At 48.8% G+C, this 16,250-nt stretch overlaps 1 protein-coding gene and 1 long non-coding RNA gene across 16 annotated transcripts in view; one reads left to right on the top strand and one right to left on the bottom strand.

The window, feature by feature from the left end:
* Window positions 1-16,250, bottom strand: part of CACNA1D (calcium voltage-gated channel subunit alpha1 D) — a 305,943-nt gene that overhangs the window by 11,685 nt on the left and 278,008 nt on the right. For all 15 annotated transcript variants that reach the window (XM_084797091.1, XM_084797101.1, XM_084797097.1 and 12 more), the window contains one exon: window positions 12,975-13,105. In XM_084797091.1, the coding sequence (XP_084653217.1) occupies window positions 12,975-13,105 (131 nt within the window). The remainder of the gene's footprint in view (window positions 1-12,974; window positions 13,106-16,250) is intronic.
* Window positions 3-8,841, top strand: LOC311606095. The gene is made up of 3 exons (XR_014782193.1): window positions 3-499; window positions 2,700-5,118; window positions 5,158-8,841. It is a non-coding gene; the product is annotated as an uncharacterized lncRNA (long non-coding RNA).

Genomic DNA, 16,250 nt, shown 5'->3' with positions numbered 1-16,250 from the left:
GTCAATGAAAACGGCAGAACAGGTTAGACATCAAGGAGCCCTGGTGCAGCCTGATGGAGCAGTGGGGTGGAAGCCTTCTCCAACGGCCAGTCCAGAGAAGTACTGACTAATTTCAACTGTGACCTAGGGTGCTTGGGATGTGGTCAGGAGGTCACAATGGGACTAGGATGGGCTGATTAAAACCTGTCATCAAGTACTTCCTCAGCAAATACCTCACCTACAGTACTGCTTCCCAGTACTATGGGCGGTCACAGCCAAGGGTGCGTGCCCCGGACTAACTGACAGTCTTCAGAAAAGCTGCTTGCAGAGAACAACACCCTGAGCCCTGACCAGGACAAGGAATATCACCTAGTTATTCTTAAAACAAAACAAAACGAAACAAAAAACAACAAAAAAAGAGGGGACAAGAATTGCCTGGCTGCGTGGAGGATGAGCTGGCCTTGGTGCAGGGAAGCAAGAAGCCACTGGGGCCACTGACTCACTGTAAAGCATGGAACCGGTGAGTGACATCATACATTGCAGTCACCAGCACACTCAGATCACAAGCAAACAGATCCACAGTCACACAGGCTGCTGTGTAGTGAGGCCGCTCCAGCCATCAGGGTGCCCGTGGCCTGGAGCCCATGCAGGCTGAGAACTCAGCGGCACTGGCATCAGGGTTTGGAAGTTCCACACAAATTGAGGTCTTGCTACCATCTCTGGGCAGGACAAGGGCCACGGGTGACAGCTCCAGGTTTTATACTTCCCCACAGACCCTCTCTGTAGGGCAAGCCTCTGCATTGTCCACAGCTGTGTTGGGGAAACACCCTGAAGTGCATACAGCCTGTAGACAGGGGAAGGTGGGATCATTAGCTCTGAGAAAGTTGCATTTTCAGCATTATTTGAAGAAGATCGAGATGCTGACTTCAGACTAACAGGGAGTTCATCCCCCTCCACGGTTGCTCCCTGGTCTTAGGCTCTACCTCCAGTATCCAGGCAGCAAACAGTAGCCTCTACAGGCTAGCAGAGATTTAAGACACTAGCTGGGCATCCTTCCTTCAGCAGTTTGTGCTCCAACCTCAGGGCCATTTACAGAAGAAAGCTGTGGAGGGCTGAATCCCTGGGTGGAGACCTCTTTCCCGTCCTTTCTCCTCAGCACCACACAGAAGGCTAGTAGCTTTGGGAAGGGCTGAGATAAAGCACAGTGTTCATTCCAAGACACTCCTGTGGTGGGACAGATGCCTGGGAGGAGGGAAAGGGAGGGAGGGGGTAGGGGAAAGGGGGAGGGGAGGCAGAGAGGAGCTAAGCAGAGCTGGAACCTCTGGTATGAAGACACATATAACCGGTCCCCTCCAGACACCGGTGGTGACAAAAGAATGTAAACAACTAGAAAGTTGTTTAGGAATGTCTCAAGTGGTCCTCTATAAAAGTAGCCAGGTCCACAAGAACACATGGCTCATTAGCCAATTCTGCAAGAAAGGGCAGACAGGGCCGGCTTGGTCCAAACCCTTCTGTGACTGGAGACCAGCAGGTCCTTCTGTTTCAGGAATTGTAGGGACAAATGTCATGCTAGGAATCGAAACTTTATGGGTCCTGCCTAGGAGAGCTAGGCAGAGGAACCTTAGTTCCTGGGGAAGGGGACAAATACACACATTCCCAACTAAAACTAGCATGAAGCTTAAACATGGCACCCTAAACTTATTACAGCCCATGGAACATGGTCATGAAAATTTTCTGCCAACCCTGGGTCCCAGACCAGTTTGTCATGTGGCCACAAGAGCTGTCACCTACTGTGGTGCCCTTCTAATCACAGGCACTAATGCACACGTGCTTTTGAGAGTGCATGCATGTGTGTGCTGGCATACACACACAGACACACACAGACACACACACACACACACACACACACACACACACACACAGAGGCACACATGCATACCCGTACGCACGCATGCACACACGCACACACCCTCTCTCAGGATTCCTATGCCCAGCATACGTTCTATTCTAGGTCTGCAGTAGACCCACCTCTATTCCTCAGAAATCCCAAGAAGACAATCCAGTGTTGTGTTGTCGGGAGCTGTCACTCAGCACAGCTGCAGGCATGGAAAGAAAGGCTACACCCATTCATTCCGTTTTCTAGGGTGCAATTACCAAGACATAATAAACTTGGTCAAAGTCCCCTTGTCTGAATTTGGGAGAGAGGTCTGTTACATATTTGAGGTTCAGACAAGAAGACTCAAGGCTTGAAACCTCTGCTGCTGTGCCCACAAAAATAACATGGCTTACAGTCACAGGTTGGCCACCTGTGATCGACACGCGCAGGTAAACTATGCATATTAGTGCATACTTTCAAGGCATGGGGCCAAGAACACTCCCCAGCTTATACCACAGTCTTGCTGCCATTTAACTAACGGGACTAGGTGTGATTAAAAGAAATAGAAAACTATTTATTTGGATAATTTTTTAACATCATCCTCTGTTGATGAGTTGACATTTCACTGAAATACACACGGAACAGTTGCATAATGAAAACAGAAACGGTCTCCAGCACATCTTCAGAGATACACAAGATTAGGATTCAGTCGACAAGAATGGGCAGTAAACAGACACAGGACAGAGAGTTTGTCCGCAACATATATCATGGACAGGGTTGAGAGGTGGCTTGGTGTACCACCTCCCAAAACAAGTAATGACAACATGTTTGTTTTTTTTTAAAGAGACACCAGAGGAGGAGAGAAGGCATCACTCTTCCCAGATGTGAAAGCCGAGGGTTGGAAATCATGATCCTAGTTTGCAAAGCACACCTGGTAAGAGTGGGGCTGACTTCGCTCTCTTGCGTAGGGCCTGGGAGCAGGGGCCCAACACATAGGTTCCCGACTAGAATTGAAATGAAGCTTAAGCACAGCACCCTGAATTTATTACATATCACAAAACATGAGAATGAAAATTGTTCTAGCACACATATCAAGCTAAAAGATAGCTTAGGCTGTTCCAAAATCCCATAGGCACAGAATCCAGTTCCAGAAGTACAGACAACAGCCTTAAGCCCTCAGAGAAATTAGTCATTCACAACAGCAATGGTTTTTTTTGTTTTGGGGGGAAAAAAACCACTTTACAGTAAGTAAAATTTTCTCATCTTTCATATTTTGTGTAAGTATCTATCTCTATCAGCAAAAATAGTTTTAATTTTAAATGTGGTCATTAGCAGTTAAATCCACACAAAGCCATATAAAGTCATTCCCATTAACATCACAGTAGAGTTATGGTTTTGAATAAACACAGAATTGCTATAAAATATAAACATTATCGACTTGTTTTAAGATGTCCAATCTTACAAAATATTAAACAGGACCAAGCCTAGTTTCTGTTTGACTTTAAAATGCTAGCTGTTATCATAAATATTTGTTTAAAAAAGAAATGTTGGCGCTTTGCCTGTAGACTGCTCCTTTAAGTTTTAGACACCATTTAATTGGAATTTTATAGATATTTACTCTACTTAATGATTAAGTCACCAAAAATAAATTCTCTCTCAACATGTCTGAAGCAACAGCATAAAGCGTTCTGCTGTGGAGCAGGATTGCCCATTTACCTCCCTTGCTCACTCTCAGGGTGGAGCGAAGAGCGTTGGCTGCCTGCTTCTCCACAGGAGCGCCTGCCAGCCAGCTGCCAGCTCTCACATCACAGCATGCATACACAACCGCCCGGAGACCCACTCCAGACCTACGCTGTAGCAGTGGAGGAGAGAGAGGCAAGTCTCCAGGCGGCCTTGGGGGAGACCCTCCATCTTCACAGTGTGGATGCCAGGGCTTCGGACTTCTGCCAAAGAACGAACGCTACCCTGGCACAGCCTGCTCCTCAACCCAGACACGCCTCATTCAGCCAAAGCCGCCTCTCTGCAGTCACCTCACTGTTGACAGGTTCTGGTTAATTTTCTCGGAGGAGGGAGGATTTGGCCCACGCTCAGTTACAGGGGACAGTTTTAGACTAGCTCTATTAGAAGACAGAGCTAGAGATTAAGTTCTGATAGATGAACATACTTATCTACATGCTGTCCTCCACCACCCCCTCTGCATACGTGGGCACACCCCTTATATCACGGCTTTCCTCCAGGGAAAGTGTCATGGCGTGGCCTTTGTGTCCACTGTGAAGAGTGAAGGGTTCAGGTCATGGGCACTTCATCTACAGAGAGCCCTCCTCCCCTTGAACAGCCTGAGCTAACAGCAGGCCTGGAGTCCCTGAGGGGCAGCCCTGGGCTGTACACACTCTGAAAGCTAAAGTGGGTATTTAAAAGCTTTACCTAAGTAACCTATGGCTCTCTCTCCCTGCCAAGGACCAGAGAGATCTGTCTTTTGCAGTCCCACCTTTTTAAATTTTTTTTGTTTTTTGTTTTTTGTTTTTGCTGGACACTAAACCAGGGCCTCATGCACATTAAGCAAGCACCACTGAGCCACACTCCCAGCCCTTCTGCCTTGATTCTTGGTTTAAGTTGAATATCAGAACCAGAGACATTTTAGAATACAGAAAGCATTATGTATAAAACCTAGGCTCTAAAACTTTAGGCTTCTTATCAGTATCATATTCCTGTCGTTGTGAGCCGAGATGACGTGCAATTGGTTAAACTGTGTCCTGGACCTAGTCAAAGAACCAGCAAAGATTCCTGGACCCTAGCTTTGTTCTTCTCACGATGCAAAGTCAACCAAGCTGCAGGGAGAGGGTGGTAACCGGGTCTCAGGCACATGCTCGCTCGTTCCAGGTTATCAATCTAGCACAGGCAAGCTGTTAACACACTTCCTCAGCATGGAGATGACACATGATCCTTTGTCGTCCCACTCACACAGTCAACCGTGCTACCCAGACGTGGTGAGGATTTTGAACACATCTCTAAGACCAATTCTAACCATTGCTCTTCCAGGTCAGTGTGGACAGTGAGGCGTGACCATATCACTTGACCTTTGGCCTAAATTAGAAGATCGTGTGGGCTGCCTGGGCAGAGGGGCAGGAGCATTCCTGTGAGGAGTGTCTGCTGCAGCCACACAGGAGCCTCCTGAGCACAGAGGGTCACAAGGTCCTGGCATCTTCTGCCTTTAAGGGGAACTCTGGGTCATCTCCCCAGGGACAATGTGTTTCAAGGTGGGGGTTCCATGGCCCTCAAGGCATCCTGAGACGCCTTTAGAGGTCCATGAGGTCACTGTGATTTGTCTAACAGTGCATGTCCCTGGCCTGGTGCACTCTTATTCTCTCATGAGTGTGCAGTGAGGTTTCCCAAGGCTGAGTGACAGAGTGATGTCACCACCACCCGGCATCTTTGTGCTTACATGTTCTTGTGTTTATAAAATTAATCAGCTTTGATTTATAAGACAGTAAAATGTTGACGTACAAGGGTTCTTGATACATTTTAAGAACAGGAGAGATCCTAGGATCAAAATGTTTGAGAACCACTGGCCAGTCTGTCCTCCAATGAGCAACACCGCTGTGGGCTGATGCTAGCCATCTGCTGCTGTGACCCGCCTACTCTTCTCCACCTCTCCCTATTATGTGGTTTCTCCAAGCCAGCCTTTGCCTCTTCCTCTCAAGTTTCAGTGTTGCAGGCACGATCTGCCATGTCTGGCTGCCTTTAACACTCCATCATGGTTGTTTCAGTGATGTTTCATTATCCCAGTGGAGTGAACTTTCTCAGGCCTAGGAGAGCAAGCTTCCCCAGGTACCCATTCCCTTGGGAACCCTAAGTCCTACTTACCTAGCTCTTTGCTGAAGATAACTGACTGGTGATACGTTAGACTACTCAGGGATGCTAGCAATTAATTACATGTGCTCATAATGAGAGTCTTTTTACTATTACATTATTTGCCTTATTTTTTTCATTAAGGACTTTGAGACATAGTGATGACTGACCCCCCCAACCCCAGCTTCCAGAAAGCTGTGCCGGTCATCCTATGGGCTGATCTGAATTGGGTCATACCACGGCCTTTGATTCTGAGAAGAGCCTGGCTTCCACCCTACCTTTGCTTCCCTGTGATGGATGCTGGTCTCCGTCACATTTGACCCAGGAGCTAAAAGTTTAACACTGTGGACTCAGGCGCCAGGTACCAGGTTTGCTGCACTTGTCCTGGAAGATTTTCAACATGGAGCCTGACTAGTCTCTTAAACCCTCCTCTCCGCGGGATGTGGCTTCTGCAGTCTGACTGTGGCCGGATGTCAGGAGGCCTGGGTCCCTGTATGTGGAAGCTGGGGGTAGTCCTCTCTGCTGTTGGTGGTCTTCCCTAAAGTAGCCTTGGCTACTGACCAACCAACTCGGTTCCTTAGCAACACAGCCAAGCCCAAAGGGACACCACTCCCAGAGATTCTTTAAATCAGGCTTGTAAGCAAGTTAACATTACCCAGCTTCTATGGGCTTAGGTGATCTATGGAGAAAGGCCTGTATAACCCTACCCATTAGAACTACATGAGGATCTAGAAACAGAAGCTATATCAAGGCTGGCGTAGAGAGGGTAGGTCAGGGGAGCTGCTTGCCTAAGAGACCACCTTTTTTTTTTTAACCCATGTCTGCAAGGCTGGCCTGTTCCCCTCTCAGGGGTGATCTATCAGTTCTCTGTAGATTCTGATAAAGTGTCTTACCCAGGCACTGCCCAGTCATCACACAGGTGATCCCACAGACCTTGCTGGGATGAGCAATAGCTCTGTGCTTGCTGGAGCATGGGGAAATGCAGGGGAGGGGCCAGGATCCTGGCTGAGAGACTTGGATGCTAGAAGCAACAGCTGTGGGTACAGCATTCATACCAGACATGAACGGGCTCTGACCTTTCCCAAGGGGCCAGGCACACCAGGGTGTATGGCTTGGCTCCCTTCCGTTCCCATACCAGCACCCGTGGGGACCTTTAAGCCAGGAGAATGAATACAACCCACATGGGCTCCCAGTGTCACCATCATCCTTCATGATCTCGGCTGGGCCTGTCTCCACAGCGAGGTCAGGAAGTCCACCATGGTGTAGGCCAGTCAAGCCACATGGCAGGGAACCTCTGTGGTCAAGAGCAAATATCATAGGCACAAGATGTCACTAGAGAAAGCCCTTGTAGGCCTCCCAGGGATAGGCCTGAAGGAAGCATGCTGCCCACTAGGGGCCCCTCCCATCTCAGCCTGGCCTTCAGGGTAGCTGTACCCCAAAGAGGCTTGGAGGAGCGCTCCTTTCTGCCACAACAGGCTGCACAGCGTCCTCGCTCCCCCTTCCTCACCTCTGCACCTCACCTCATTATCCGCCCCACCCCCACACCTCACCCACTTGTGTACCATGACACAGACACACGCACACATGTGCACACACACACCACTCCAGGCGGCACACTCCAAGCCAAGGAGAGCAGTGACTCGGAAGCCCTTTGTCTTCCTCCACCTCGTTTCTTTTTTTTTGTTTTAGGTTCTCCCCCTTTGCTCTTTGCTCTGTGAGTACTGATCCTCGTTGGCCATTTTTGGCATCTTAGACTAATATCAGAGGTACAGACTTGACCCCCTTCTGGGGATGGGTTTAGGATTTGAGGGCAAAGCTCTCATCAACCAACACTTTGGGCAAAAATCTGCTGTTGTTACCATGTGAAAATGTGACCTGACAGGTTGCCCGTTTGCATCTTTACGCATTGCCTAGTATCGTCAAAAAGGAGAATTCTCAATGGATAACTACAGTACAGAACGGAAAAGAGATCAAACCAAACCAAGAATTACGTGAAGTTCTGGTAGTAAACAGGCATATGATATTATTATTGTTGTAGTCTTAATAATAAGCAAGTATACGTCCAAGGAGCTTTACAATCACTTAGCTACTCCTCACAACAGCCCTGTGAGGTAGGTCGACATTATTACCCCCATTTTACAGTTGGGGAAACTGAGGCACAGAGAGGTTAAGTGTCTTGCCCAAGGTCACGCAGCAAGTAAATGCTGGAGCTGGGACTAGAACCCAGGTTCCCTGACTCCCAGTGTCCTTGAAACTAGACCACACTGCTTCCAAAGAGGCATCCCAGACTGGCTCTGAGCGCAAGCTAAAGACGGACAATGTTAGATGAGGTTTGGGTGTGGCGGCATTTCCCGCAGACAGGGTCAGATGGAACCTGAGGTGTTGCCTGGTTGGTTTTGGCATGCGGGTGTATGTGTTAGTTTCAATGGGTGTGTCTGAGCTTCCTGGCCTTCCACTTATTAGTGCATCCTGGACTGGGTCACCGCAGCAAGCAGGGCCGGGCGGTCAGGAGGTCATGACGTACTGGCATAGAAAAGGAACTCTGTCTGCTCAGTTCCAATCAGCCTGCCAGTCTTTGGGAGTTCGGGCAAACTAGGGGTGCAGGACTTTGGGACGGAGTCAGCTGCCCACCTTAGGCAGGTCTGCTTAACATTTTTATTATATATATACACACATATATGTATATATATAAAAACATTTTATTTATCTTTAAAAAATTTTTTTTACTGGCCAGCATCAGCAAGTTGTGTTCATTTCATTTCTCTGTGGGGCAGCTGCCCTTCTCCTCTGCTCTCTTTCTCTCTCTCTTACTCTGTCCTTTCCACTGAGTCTCTGGCTCGGGAGGGGAAACCGTAACTCAATACATTCCCTTTCATGAAAAGGAACCACCATGAGCAGTGTCCGCAACAGGCAGCCACGGCTCCACAGATGAGCCACAGCCCCGCTTCTGCCTTCCGGAGGAGTGCCTTGCTCGGAAGGGGTCTCCCCGGGGCTTTGGGATTGCTCTTGCCTGCATTTCTCCTGAAATGCTGCGTCAGTAGAAATAAGCCCGAGTGTGAGTTTGCCCTTTCAAGGCCTTAGCCACAAGCGCCTTCGGACTAACCAGCTTGGTGCGGGTAGCTCAGGCAGAGAACTCTAGAGCATCCGTTCAAGCATCTGAAACAAATGAATCAGCCAGTGAAATCCCATCTGTTAGCATCTGTTCTCCTCTTACATTAAAAAAGGAAAACAAATATATATATATATATATATATATATATATATATATATTTTTTTTTTTTTTCTTTTCTTTCTTTTTTTTTTTTTTAAAGAGCAGTGCTATGGCTTTGGGTAGAATAATACTTCTTAAAAAAAAATCTTACTGCCTTCCAGATTAAGGTGACATGATTAACAGGACCACACATAGGTCAGATCTCTGGGAGGATCCTGTTTTCCTCTGTCTTTGTGCACCATGCCTCTCTGAGGAGGCCACAGTAAGGGACACTGAAGACTAAAGCTAAGGACTATTTGCATAGCACCCACATCCCCCCACCACCCCCACCTGTGGCCACTGCACAGCCATTAAAGCCTTTCAACTTAAACACCTAATCCTGAGGAGCTGTAATGAATTGATGGGCATTTTAAAGTCCAACTTCTAAGCAGAAGAATAGCTGCCTGGGATTCCCATGGTTCATTTGGGGTGGCCTCTTACGCGGGGTGCATAGAGGACAGTCTCCTCAGACTTCAAACAAAAGGCTTGAGCATCAAAACAAAGAGAAATGAACAAAACTTAATCCCACTCTGGGATCTTTTGTTGGATCCCAGCAGGGCACTAGAGTTCTAAGAGCGTGTGGCATCCCGGAAGCCCCTCCTCTAGAGGTACAGATGGGACCCTCTGGTTGCATTACTGCTTGCAGGAAAGGGGACTGAGAATTTCCGTGGCTGCGTGACTATGTTCCTTTACTTGTTTGCTCCTTGTGGAAACTTGCAGGTCACTTGGATGTAGCAACATGGATGACGAGCAAATGCCGAGTCAAACTAAAGGGAGGATGCATATGGCGGATGGGTGAGAGAAAACCAAAAGGCTGGATGCAGCTTCTCTCTGGCTCCCATCCTACAAGGACTAGAGAGAAGTTCAGTTCTAATGATGGGGATGAAGGGATGGAGGGGGTGGGGAGATGGAACGTGTGCACTCATTCAGACCACAGAGGCCAGAGGACACAAGGGCCCAGCTCCCCCCATGCAGAGGCAGGGGCACCTTCAGTCATCACCCACCACAGGGGAAATGAACACTGCAGCTGGTCTGAACAACGTGGGGGAATCAGGCTGAGCCATGGCATGGACTGAGGGTGCTGAGCTTGGGTGCCAGACAGACCTCACTCTGCAGGCCAGCACGCACAAGCTTGGCTGTTCACGTCTGCTCACACAATAATGCCACACTCCACTACAACCAGCCTGGGAGCCTCAGCCTGCCCCGCCCCGCCCACCCTGCAGCACCCCGCTGCCAGAAGCCTAACAGTTCCCTTCTCAACCAGAGAAGCCCACCCGGAGTAGCTGTCTCAAGGATGTGTCTTTGTCCTAGCTGCATCAGCGCCTTCCTCCCACAACCCAGCCTGCCCCCCTAACTGCTACGCCACCCATGACAGTTCATAATGCAGAAAGGGAGGCCTCCTTAGGCACTAATTAAATGTAGAGAAACAAATCACGTTTAAAGCCATTTCTACAGCAGAGGAAGCCAAAAATGTAATTAGAATTATCCATCAAGGAGACAAACATTTTCTATTTTTAATGCTTGTTTCAGAATCAAATGCCTTTTCAGAATTTAACTGTCAAAATTATGAACACAACTTAATTTTCTATGCTGTATACTTAATATAAATTATAGGCCTAGCCTCAGTTCTCAATAGAACCCTGGAAGAATATATCTGTATCATCTAACTAGGAATATTTGGCTTCTGCCAATGAAACGAAACTCTTTAAGGAACAAAATGAAAAGTCTTAAACAGGAAAAAACCCTTGATGTTATCTTAGCATAATGTGGGTGTCTCTCACACAAAACCTTTAGAGCATACTGTTGGCACCACCAGAACCTTTGGCTCAAGGCTCAGTTAACTCCACATGCAAAATGTGGGGACTACTTAAGCCATGTATTGTTTATCCTATTTCAGAACACCAACCATAGTATCTGGTCACCAGGGTGAGCCTTGAGGCTGCAGAAAAGATATAACCCACCCCAATACACACACATACACAGGCACAGACACACACAGACACACACACACACACACACACACACACGCATGAACACATGCACACATGTGCATACACGCACTGGTGCACGCACACACACATGCACGCATGCACACACACGTTTATGCCACACCTGCCACTGAAATCTGAAGAGTCTCTTAGCTCAGAGACAAACTGACTGCTACAAATTGTGACCCAAGCTGTAGCAGAGATCAAGTCTCCCATGGAAAGCCAAGTTTTGATCCCATCAACTAGACTTCTAGAGCAGCAAGCCAGCCCAGCTAGGCAGAGGATCACCACAGAACTCAGAAATCCAGCCAGCCTCTCCTATGGGCCATAAGGCCAGGTGAGGTGAGGGGCAACCTACAGCACATGCCAGTTCTCTGCTGGTGCCCAACCTAGCAGGGGTGCCACCAGGACTGTACAGCTCAAGGGACTCCTTACGTCTACAAACTCGGCGTTTTAGTTTCTGTCATCAGAGGCTACATGTAAACCATATTAATATTAGAACTAGAGATGTTCATTTTGCAAACCACAGGAGCAGGAGGTGAAAAGAACTTTAATAGAAGCTATGGCCAGAGACGGCAGCAAGCCAAATGGCTGAGCCTATATCTCACGGAACTACCAAAGGGTCACATGATCAGGGAGCGAGCGGACACAGACTGACTTGAGAAAATCCTACTTGCCCCGCCAGCTCCTGGGATCTCAACGTGCGTTAGCTGGTCACGGTCCACTAACAAGGTCATCCACTAATCTGTGGTACACAAGCAAGCACACCCCATATTCCTCATCACCTTCATCCTTACTCATATTCCCTCTCACGGCAAGATCCCAGTCAGGCCTTAGCTTCCACAGTTATCATCCCTTGGAACATACAACAACACTGGGGATTTGTTCCTGGAACAAAGTGCAGGACTGTTCCATGATGGACCTTAGCAACACCTACAAGCCACATTGAGGAACTGTGAGAACGGGGACGTGAGAGCCATTTTTATGTAAACTTTTTAAAGGCAAGGAAGATATGTTTATTCATGATAGACTGAAGGCACTCCAGGTAACGTGACAGCAGGACTTCATGACAGCTGGCCAACTTCTGTACTTCCCTTCTCTCCGCTCTTAACATCTGTCCTAGCCCTCTTGATCCGCCGTGCCTAGCTCCCCTGCCTCCTTGTCTCTCCAGGCTTGCTTCCCACCCAGAGCTCTGGGCATCTCTAGGATTCTACTGCCCTTGGATGCCTGACCCATGATTGGACCAGATATTCCTAAATGTCACACTCACACTCAAGGGGCCTGGTAGTCATGTGTGTGTGTATGTGCATGTGTGCATGTGTGGTATGTGCATGTGTGTGTGTGTGTGTGTACCTATGTGTATGAGGGGGCAGGTCCTAAGTTAGAGCAAAGGGAGCTGGGCTGGAGGCTGACCTATGTGTGTAGCACTTGCACAGCAAGCCTCACTTTCATCAGGAGACAGCACACAGAGACAAACACCACACACACACACACACACACACACACACACACACACACACACACACACGCACACAGTACATACTAGGGAGTGATGGATGTTATTGAAATGGACCAAAAAACCAACAAGGCAAGGGGGTAAGAAACAAACAGAAACAAAACAAAGCACTTGCGTTCAGATGGAAAGCTGTTGGCTGAGCAGCTGGACCCTGAGCCCAAGGCTATGGGAGGGGGCCTGCCTCGAGGATGCTGCCTTTGGAGAAGACCTGGGTGCTAGGGTGTGAGGTGAGCATTCACTCCTCCTCCCATCACAGCTGTCCTGGGGGCCCCTGCACACAGACCAGATGGTGGCAGGTGTAGGGTTCAACGGAGAAGACAAGAAGAGGGGGATGAACTTACCTTGTGGCCCAGGAATGGCTAGTCCACAGTTGTGTGGGGGGGGAGTGTGCAGTATCTCAGATTAAACAAAATCCTTGTGGCACTGTTCAACCATGAATAGTCAGCTCTCTAGTATTTCAAATTAAAGCTGGTAACATTGTTAGTGAAAAGCGAAGAGAACAAGAGGACAATTCACCTGCAGGGCAATCGCAGTGTTCTTCGCAGGGTGCCTCCCCACCAGTCCTTGCTCTTTCCGTTTCTTGAATTTCCTAAAGTAGTCCTGTATCAGGAAAGTGGCATAGAACTTCCCCACGGTTACCTCATCATCTAAACGGAGAGACCAGACACAGCTCTCCCGAATCAGCACATTTGGACCAAGAGCCTAAACCCTCACTTCTGGCTAAGGGCAGGGGTGGGGCGGGACGGCGCCCAAAAGGCACCCGGCTCTCAGTCTATAACACAGGTTGCTCAGTCTAGCAAGAAGCAAAGCTTTGCAAAGCAATTAAGGCTCAATGTTAGAGTCAGTTAAATTAAACTGATCCTTAAAGTTGCAGAAAGTAATGTATATTTATCACGAGTTAAATAAAATAGCATATTAGTAACGATATGAAACGCCACTTTGGTTATTTACTTCAAATAAACACTGCAAACAGAAAGGCCTTGCAGGCCACATTTTTTTTTTTTTGCACTCTGCGTTTAGAGATTTGCATGTGTAATTACCACAAGCATCAAGTGCAATTAAGCATCCAAATCCCTATGTCAGAAGGTGGAGACCTAGAAAGGTGACGGACGAGCTTGGAAGGAGAGGAAGGTCAGAACAGAGACTGCAGATCCAGCTCTCACACGCTCCCCCACTCTCTGCCAATAAGCTCTGAGACCATTTCTTGGTTTAGAATTTGGAACTGCTGCATTTCTGCATTGCAACAACAGCTCCAACTAACCTCAGCACTGAGTGGGCTTTATCTCTGCTCTGTTCAGAAACAACCTCTATCATGGCCCACTGGGGGAAATCAGAACCCTGCTGACAACTTTGAAGGCGATGCATGAGGCAGAATCGAGGCTCTGACTGTCTCATGGTAAACCACTATGGACATGTCAGTGTTTCCTGTGTTCCCCCGAAACCCCGAGGGTGATGCCACCAGATCTGTGGGGTGCTGAGGTGCAGCCTAGCTTGTGTGGGGCTGTGTTGGGAGCTGTAGGCCACCTGGCCGGATGTGAAGAGGCTGAGGAACAGCTGTGGGTGGTCAGGCTTCTGGTTAAGCGGTCCTTACAAGAGTCACATGGACTGGGGTAAGAGGATCAAGCTGGGTGAGCTCATGTTCTCCCCTATAAAACAGAGTTCCAGCTCAGAAGAACTGAGGATGTTTAAGAGAAGCACTCCAACCCTGCTGTGGCCTGTCCTGCTGTCACGTGCCTCCAGTTACAAGCCACCAGTGACTATCTTTCAAACCAGGCCAACATTATCATTCAGTGAGATGGAGTCTAGCACACAGAAGGCTTGGGGGGGGGGTCACTGGGACCCACTGGATCCACTAAAACAACTTTGGTGGGGTTTAATTAGTGTTCACTTGGGATGTATGGCTGATTAATGGTTCCCACCCAGAGACCGCTAGGCTGGAAAGGTTCCCCAGCCATTCCTGCCAGAAGCTGCCTGGCATTATCTTGCAGGCTTTTTGGGGGGTGAACTGGCCTTGAGAAATGTTAAGTTCCTCCTGAGCCCAAGCCAAGGGAGCCCTGGTGTGGTGGAGTGGCTGCTGAAGCAAACCCAGGCCTCTATGCTGATCTGAACTCAAAGTTCCATGACTGGATACTGGCTTGTCTACACTGCCCAGTATGGCACCATGCACAGGCAAGCAAGCCAAGAGCTCCAGGGCTGCAGAGCTCGTGCTTGCCCTATCTCTAGCTTCTGCCAACTCTGCCCATCAGCCATAGCTGGGCACCATGACTAGATATCTAGGGATGTGCAAGGCCAGTCCAAGCTCCTTGTGGGTCTCATAACCTCTACGTAACAGCCTTCTAAGAGAGAGAGAGAGAGAGAGAGAGAGAGAGAGAGAGAGAGAGAGAGAGAGAGAGAGAGAGAGAGAGATTGCATGACTGGCCCAGGTCAATTGGCCAAGACTTCAGCCCAGGGCCTTCTCCTGCTCCAATCCTACGTCTCTACAGAGAGCCTGGCTCTGGCCATACCCAGCACTGGCTTTCCTTGGAGCCACCTTTTCAGTGGTGTTAGCCTAGCCCTGTCTTTTCCTGGCTCTTTCCTAGTAGACCAGTGGCTGCTGGGACAGCGTCTCCAAGGAGCCCAGAATCTATGCCACATTCAACAACACTTTTGTACATCAGGGCCCATGAGCCCCGGGAAGCTCCTTGACTCAACACCGAGGCTCGTCTCACTTTCTAGTAAAAGATATGCTGGCAGGACTCAAGGGCGATCTGGTTATGCCCACTGAGATAAAGCAGCAGTACCGAGAGACCCGGCCCAAACAACAGCTCTAAAGAACAAGAAAATCTAAATCTTGATCAGGACAGGAGAGCATTAGAGAGAAGCAATGAAAGTGGTGATGCCAGCTGGGATCAACAGAACAGTTGAGCACAGAGAGGACCAAGGAAGCAGAGAGACGGCTCAAGGATGAAGACTCACAGGTGGGAGGATTTCTGGGGGCAAGGGGCTTCTGAAGAGAAACGGGAAGCCCAGGAACTGGCAGAGATGACAAGAGAGCACTGAGAACTCAGGCCAGATTCCAGACTGAGGCCTCGCAGCCCCATGGCCACTGGGAGTGGACAGACTGCAGGCAGAGAGTAGAGAAAAAGATGCTCCCAGCACGTCCTCCATAGCTGGTTCCTGACGTCACCTTTCCATCAAGCTCATGATGAGCAGTGACAGCTTCCATCAGATCCCAGTAGCAAAACTGCCTAGACAAGCGTCCTGCTCTGCTCCCTTCACCAGCTCTGAGGTCTCTTCAGCAGCCCAAGGGCACAGGCTGACTGCCCACTCTGCTGCTCTCTAACCACAGGGTCCTGTGGGAGGCACTGACACCTGGAATTGCCCATCTATTTGTCACAAGGCTTGTATCATCGTGTCCTTTCTGAAGTGTGCCATGTTGAGGAAAAAGTTGGAAACCATTGGTCTGCTGGGAGAGAAGAGGAAGAGGAAGAGGAAGAGGAAGAAGAAACCAGAGAGACAAATGATTTACACTAAAATCTGACCTGGAGCTATCCACCAAGGCCTGAAGGTCTCTGCTGTTTGGTCTCCTTGGTGGCAAATGTGCTCATGTGAGATGCAAACTAGATAAGCCGGTGCTAAACTGGGCACAGGAACAAACACTGCACAAACTTCTAGAGCATTTTATTTCCTCCTAAGACTCTAGTTCTTCCCAGGTATCATATCAGGGAACAGATGGATGCCTATCACCTTAAACCCCAAACCCTGTAAAGAAACAGAGAACCACCAGGCCCCAGAACTGGGGGGATGCATTCA

Source organism: Acomys minous (genome assembly GCF_964271855.1).
Source record: "Acomys minous genome assembly, chromosome: 9".
Taxonomy (NCBI): Eukaryota; Metazoa; Chordata; class Mammalia; order Rodentia; family Muridae; genus Acomys; species Acomys minous.
Note: the sequence above shows the minus strand (reverse complement) of the source record. Positions and strands in the feature narration are given on the sequence as shown.